Raw genomic sequence first — 7,283 nt, forward strand, 5'->3', positions numbered from 1 at the left:
AACGTTTAAAATAATAGATTATTGATTCCATAATTTGAAAAAGGAATTATATATACCAAAGAGTAAGGTATGCTTGAATTGTACCGTTTGTACGTCAAAGTCAGCTGCTCATAGAATATAGATCTATCGATGTCAGTCAATGTCAAATGATAAAGTGAATAATGCTATTTTCAAAAAAATAATAATTTATATGTACGTCCGATGTTGTTATAATTCGTCGTAAATATAAATACGCGAAAATGTTTACACTAGGTGGTCAACGGATCTTACATAAGTGCCTCAAGATTTTGAGGTTAACTATAGTAGATTTTAGCAGTTTACCCGATATTAAGACATTGAATCTTGTAAGAACGGTGGAGAAGACGATAGAAAATAACACGAGTATTTTTATCGAAAGTCCTATTCATGTAAAGGTGCAACCTATCGACGTGAACGACATAAAGGCACATAATAAGCTGACTATGACATTGTACAGTCAAGGAAAAGATACGAACGATTTTCAAGTAAAACAGACTTCGAAGCGACTTGAACTACTGAACAAGAACACTTCGCCAGACCGCAATGATGTATGTTTAATACAAGTTCCATATAAATTAAAGGTACAAGTAACAGCTACTGAAAATGCGTCAGTACATTTAGCGAAATTAGAAGCTGAGGAATTTGTGGTCAAAACTCAAAAAGGTTCTGTAAACGTTGCTGATTTAAAAGCAGACAATATCAAAGTAGAAAGTGCATCAGGAGATGTACTAACAGATGGCAGATTACAGGCCAGCAACATTGACTTGAAGACGGGAATTAATGGAGCTATCAAATGTCACAGTATAATGGCAAATAACTTCAATGTATCGTCACACGGAGGACATATTTCTGTCAAGTCCTGTTATAGTGACAAATCACATTTCACAACATTAATGGGTAATATTAAACTTGATAACTTACACAGATCTGTGAAAATAGATGTCATACAGAAAGGCAACCTTTACATCACGGGATTTTCGGGTAATCTAGAAGCTTCCTTGAAAAGTGGAGAAGTATTCATGCATGCAGCACAGTTAACAGAAAAAAGTAGTATATTTATACATGAGAAAGGCAAAGTTGAGTTATTGGTACATGATATATTAAAAAACTTACCAGCAACTAATCTCATAGCAGAAAAAATAAAAGTTGATGATAAAATATTAAAACTTGGCAGATTTATGGACGATTCTCATCCAAAGAGGTTTAGATTTGAAAAGGAACCTCAAAATGAATTGCACATAGTATGTAAAAATGGTTCAATTGAATTGAAAGACACAAACTTACCTTTCTTTTTGTAATCCTATTATATTATAATATTCTAGGAAGGTCCTAGTCATCATATATGAAGTAAAGTGAACATTATTTATTTTAATATGGCATTAGTTACATTTTAATTGCATTTCACTGAATGTAGATACATCTTTTGACAATTTTATTAATTAAGTATGATAAATATATTTATATTTTTTTCCAAGCATTAATGACTATTTAAATAATATAATATTCAGAAGCATTTAAATATATATTAATATAAATCTTCAATTCAATCTTTATTTTAAAATATTTTGCCATAGAAAAATGTTATTTCATCTTTCTTGCTTGGTGATTTATTAAAACTATTAATTAATTGAAATTGTGAGCCATCTAATGGCAACATTTTATGGATTTACTAGCCCAATAGTAGTCACAATTATAAAAAATTGGACAATCATAGAATATATATAGCGGGCTAGCTATATATTAAGCAAGTTTTCTGCTTGAGAATCAGTACTATGATATTGTATAAATCATACCTGGAATTGTATTGTTAATACTTTATTTCATTTTATAATATATTATGCCAAATTATAGATAATAGATTAATTGTTATTGTGATTAAAAAAAATTGTATGAATATTTAATAAAAAATAATTTTATTAAAAAATAAGCATTTAAAACAGTTGCATTAATAGAGTAGAATTAGTAATTAATAGTTATTTAATGAAAAGAAAAATAGAAAGTTATTAATACATAATACCAATTTATATTTTAGTTTTCTGAATTAAAATACAACAAAATTAAAAAATATATATTACTTCATAATGTATTTATTTACTTCATTTCGCTTCCTTCTTTACATTGTGATATTTGGTTCCTAATTAGTTTCGTATGGTAAATATCTTTTCATTAGTAAATGAGCTGTCAATTGTTTGTGTGAACTTTGGACATGAAGATATATATATTTTTTAGTTTCAAATAAAAATAACTCAATTTAATCTACTATGCCTTAAAGAGAATACATATTTTTAATAAATACAGCATGAAAATTAATTCAGTCCAGAAATTGATTTTTACTCACATTAAAAAATCAACAATGTAAATCCTTTATTATTTAAATATTACAAACACGGTATGATTATAATTTTACTAGATGTTTATGAATATTACAAAATTGAATAGGCGACTTTACCAAGTTACATGTTTATGATATATTAATACTATAAAAACTCTAATTAAATAATCGTCATTGGGATGATTGGCTACATTTTAAAAGATGTGTTTATCCTTTTTCAGATTTGATAAATGTTTTTTGTATTACTATTACTGTTAGATGCTTGAATTTTTGTAAATATAATACCTAATAAAATACGAACCTCATATTTTTTAAATTTATGTATCGTGATTAAATATGTAGTTAAATAAGTATGAGTAGTGACTAGTGACAAAGTTGTTTTGTTTTTAAAATCTTAAATAATTAAGTAATTGCTGCATAGATCATTACAGACTTGTATATTGTTGTTTATTTAAACGACATAATATATGTAATAATAAAATATATATATATTTATTTAATATTTATATTCTTGTTATTATTAATATCAGTGATAGTTGAATGTTAAAAAAATAAATAAAAATAATGTTAAGCTCACAAACTTCCCGACTATTATACTTTTTTTTAAATCGAAAATAAACCAATTCGTTTTGTAATATAAATAAATTATTCAACAAAAATAATATATATAAATAGGAATCATAAAAATATAAACTAATTTTATACAGACCTATGTAGTAAAACTTAGGAATATGAATGCGCGCCACATAAGAAATACCAGTTCGAATACTTATTTTTGTATCTCGATTGTTTTATCGAACAAGATTCTAAGTTTATGTATTATATAATTAAAAAAACGAAATATTATTTGTTCAAGTAGGCTTATAAAAATACTTCTGAATGTTACGGTGTTGAATTAAAAGAGCGGGTCACCCTGAATGGAGTTGTAAGTGTCATAGCAACGCGAGTCGTTATGTTTTGACAAGCTATTCGAATGCGATGGTTGCTTGCAAACCCATTTGCTCTTAATCGAGATGAATTATTGTAATCCTTTGATATTATTATGATTCTTCCAAATGTCGGATCAATCCCCGAACCCAACTGTTCGGCATCCTGCTCCTCCGGCATATATATATATCCTGACCAGAAAACAAAAAATACTAAGTCCACGCTTTTTGTTTTTATCATTAATATATCTTGTAATGAGTTTAAATTTTTACTGAGGCGCGCCACGTACAATTTTATTTTATCGACGTGCATTAGTGCATGTGGCAGTGAAGAGCGTGTCAATATGATATGAACACAATGTTGGCAAAACATATTAAATTTGGTTTTTCAAAACTTAAATAAAATAAATTTAGCATTCATTTATACTATTTTTTATTTTTTTGGTATCTTTACTATTGTATTTAGAAGTCTTCTTACGCACACTAAAACATCTTGTAAGCACGAGATTCACTTATACGTGAGTGAATTGATCTATATTTGGGAGCGAAGAGGAGCAGAGCAGGGCAGTGACTGTTTACCTATTGCTGTCTTGAAATGCACTTTGTTATGGTACTCATCCGATTTATGAAAGAAACGTGCATGGATTTTCATACGCGTCAAAACGTGGTTGGCTTAACTGTTATTTTAGCGCTGATACTACCCAAGAAGGTAGGTACTACCAAAGCATAACATAACCTACCACCAAACAGCAATATTGTTTTGTTTCGGCTTGAAGGGCGATTGAGCCAATGTAATTATAGGTACAAGCAGCGCTGGATTAACCTTTATTAGGGGCCAACCTACTCTGGGCCCAGCGAGGTAAATTTTCAGGGATGGCAATATTAAGAGAATGGAAAAAAAATCTTCGCGTTATCGATAATGCTTATCTTGCTCCTATAGGTGTCCCAATTGCTTGTCTGCCTATTTAATAAAAAAGTCATCAAAGTCATGTCCGTTTTGATGAAAAAGATAGGTATCTTCTTCATCAAACTGACATTTATATAGACACGTACATAGCTTTACACTACAAACCTAAGGGTGGAGTAAAAAGTACAAATCTCAGCACAACTAGCAACTTTTAGTGAAGTAATAACCCACACACCGAAGATAATTTTAAAATCCTTATGTTTAAGTTTTCACACCCCTAAAATATTTTTCACGATAATACGCCTAATTAATTAATTATTTATTTAATTTGTTCTCATAAGTCATGGACAGTATAAATACAAAATAAAATGTTTGCACTCTACAGTTTAGACTCAATTCTTAGACCGTTAGGTAGTCGAGAAGTGAATTTGATTTATATTTAGAAGTTATAAAAATAACAATATTCTTCTAAAGTGTATCAAAATAAAATAAATAATTTAATAACGGCCAAATATTAAGCGAAACGTACAATTTAAATATTCACGTACATTATGTTAGTTATTTATTTTTTAACTAGGTAACAGTTAATTGGGTACAAAGATGATTCGAAGAGTGTACGCAGGCGATCGAGATAAGGGCAGTTTATATACGCAGGATTGTTGCGCGCGCGCCAGTCTGCCGATGCCAGTCGCCATGCCGGCCTGTGCGCCTGAGTACCGCCTCATGCGGTCCGCTACCGAGCTCGTCCTCTCTCCGCGCGTCAAGAGATGTTCCCATCAACCGCCGCCATTTACGGCATTGCGGCGTTCTTTCTCTTCAACGTTCTCTCTTATACCCGAAGAGCGAGCCGTTCCACCTGAACACCCGCCGTCTCTGCCACGATTGATTCAAATTCTGACATGGATTCCCAGCCAATTTCTACGACCTATCTTCGCTCTCTTCAGGTTCATCGCTCATCCAGCCTGGAAACAGATATTAGTTGTATTACCCACTTTATGGATAGCAGCATCGCTTTTTATATTTTGGAAGTGCGTTCAATGCCCTATTGGATTTTTGAAGATGGTCGCAAGTGCAATCTCAAGGAATGTTGACCAGCAGCGGACCGTTCTCATTAGCGGAGGGAGTTCTGTTCAAGCTCTACATTTAGCCAGAAACTTTCACTCCGCCGGAGCCAAAGTTATTGCTTTCGAAGTAGAGGGACAATTTACCTTATTGAAGTATTCTGCAGCAGTTCACAAATTCTATACTGTTCCTCGACCAAATCCAGCCGATCCATTAGCATATGCAAGAGCTTTGAAAGAAATAGTGGAAAGAGAATCAGTCGTGTTCTATATTCCTGTCAGCTCAACGACGCCAGCGTACTATGACGCTTTAGCTAAACCTCATTTGGAAGTGATAGGTTGCCAATGTTTCGTACCGAGTGCGCGGGACGTGATTACTTTGGATGATCCGTTGGAATTGATGCGAGTGTGCCGTGTAGCTAGTTTGCCTACACCTCAGTTCTGGGTTGTAACTAGTGAAGAAGATGTAAGGGCGTGGTACGATAACGGTACGTCAAAAGAAGGCCGTCATTTTATTGCTAGTGCTGGTGCACGAGGTGCTAGGGATCGATTACGGTTCGTTATGCCAGAAGACAAAGCACATTTTAGATTTCCACGAGAAATAAGTGCTGAAAAGCCTTGGGTTATTGTAAGGGAACCAAAAGGGGAAAGGTTTGTAACTTGCACCACTTTAAAAGAGTCACGTGCCGTTAATAATGTAACCTGTCGCGTAGATCCTTCAAAGAAAGGTCTCGTGCCACAAAAAGATGAAGAAACAGACGCTTGGGTTCAAAGATTTGTTACTTGCCTTTTACCATCAAAACCTATGACGGGACATATATCGTTCAGATTAGTACGTGAAGAAAATACAACCAATGGACATGGAAGTAGAATGGTCGCGATCGGAGCACGCGTTGGTGTGTCTTTGCCCTACTTGTGCCAAGGAACTAAGAGATGTGGCCATACAGCGACTATGGGCAAGTTGCTGAATACTGTGTTAGACACACGTGAGGCATTGTTCGCATTTTGGGATCCGTTACCTTATTGCGCATACTACCAATCTCGATCGCCTGATGATCGTAGGCCGCCACCGCCAGAGCCCTGCAAGACTCCACCAAATGTACCTCTTTGAAAGCCTCACGCGTGGCTGATATGCCTCATATAGTCGCTAAGGTGATTATTTATTAAGACGCTCGAGTACCTGAAGAGTGCGTGAGTGCAAGGTTCTGATGCTGTCCTCGGAGTCACGCTCTCTATATCAGTTGTCCTCTCGCTCGGACGACCAATAAAAGGTCGTGGAGTCAGAGGACGATATTTTTTCGTAACTACTAAGTAGATATTATATATGACTACGATGAAGTTTTATGATATTATATAGACTTCTTATTAATTGTATAGATTAATATTGTATGTCTATGATTTTGTTTACAGAAAAAAATATATGAAATGGTATAATAAATAATTTATTAGACTGTTTTGTTTCGTATTTTTATAAAAATTGTCTGTATGTATATTTTTATGACTATTTAAATGTTACTCAAAAGTGTATGTTGTAAGATGCGTTGTTTTGCTGTAAGATTTTTGTATAATTAACAATTACCTTGTAAGGATGTTAAGAGATCAAAATGATACGCACCTAGGTTTAAGTCAAAATGGTACCACGAAAAGTTTTTTTTTTATACCAAATAATAATTATTATATTGTACTTTTATAAGAGATAAAAATGTATCCCATTATTTATTCTTGTTTTATTCAATAAAATTACAGGAATATTTTTTTTTTTTATGAAACTATTTCCGAACGACATAAAATTTCTTTAACTAAATTAGTAACCATAATGAAAATGTGTTATTAATTGCTTTAATAAAACTTCAATCAAGGGCGCATAAGCAAAGTAGACTAATAAGTCTACAATAATAATTAATTAGATAACGTCCGTTACGATAATACCTACTGAATTAGTGAGATAACTATGGAATCAAATATTAAATGTTTATAGTAGGCAACTTATAATAATATGCTATAAAAAATATGTTGTAAAACACGACAAACAATTATGA

The 7,283-nt window shown here is 32.6% G+C and overlaps 2 protein-coding genes across 2 annotated transcripts; both read left to right on the top strand.

Annotated features, from left to right (window-relative positions):
• Positions 1-102: 102 nt before the first annotated feature.
• LOC113398478 (uncharacterized) lies at positions 103-2,289 on the top strand. The gene has a single exon (XM_026637230.2). The coding sequence runs from the start codon at positions 240-242 to the stop codon at positions 1,314-1,316; it is 1,077 nt and encodes a 358-aa protein (XP_026493015.1). The 5' UTR covers positions 103-239; the 3' UTR covers positions 1,317-2,289.
• Positions 2,290-4,706: 2,417 nt separating this feature from the next.
• LOC113398475 (uncharacterized) lies at positions 4,707-6,997 on the top strand. The gene has a single exon (XM_026637227.2). The coding sequence runs from the start codon at positions 4,784-4,786 to the stop codon at positions 6,353-6,355; it is 1,572 nt and encodes a 523-aa protein (XP_026493012.1). The 5' UTR covers positions 4,707-4,783; the 3' UTR covers positions 6,356-6,997.
• The last annotated feature ends 286 nt before the right edge of the window (positions 6,998-7,283 follow it).

Source organism: Vanessa tameamea, chromosome 12 (assembly GCF_037043105.1).
Source record: "Vanessa tameamea isolate UH-Manoa-2023 chromosome 12, ilVanTame1 primary haplotype, whole genome shotgun sequence".
NCBI lineage: Eukaryota > Metazoa > Arthropoda > Insecta > Lepidoptera > Nymphalidae > Vanessa > Vanessa tameamea.

Excerpts from the sequence above, each read along its gene's own strand:
- LOC113398478 (XM_026637230.2), top strand. The coding sequence starts at position 240 with ATGTTTACACTAGGTGGTCAACGGATCTTACATAAGTGCCTCAAGATT.
- LOC113398475 (XM_026637227.2), top strand. The coding sequence starts at position 4,784 with ATGATTCGAAGAGTGTACGCAGGCGATCGAGATAAGGGCAGTTTATAT.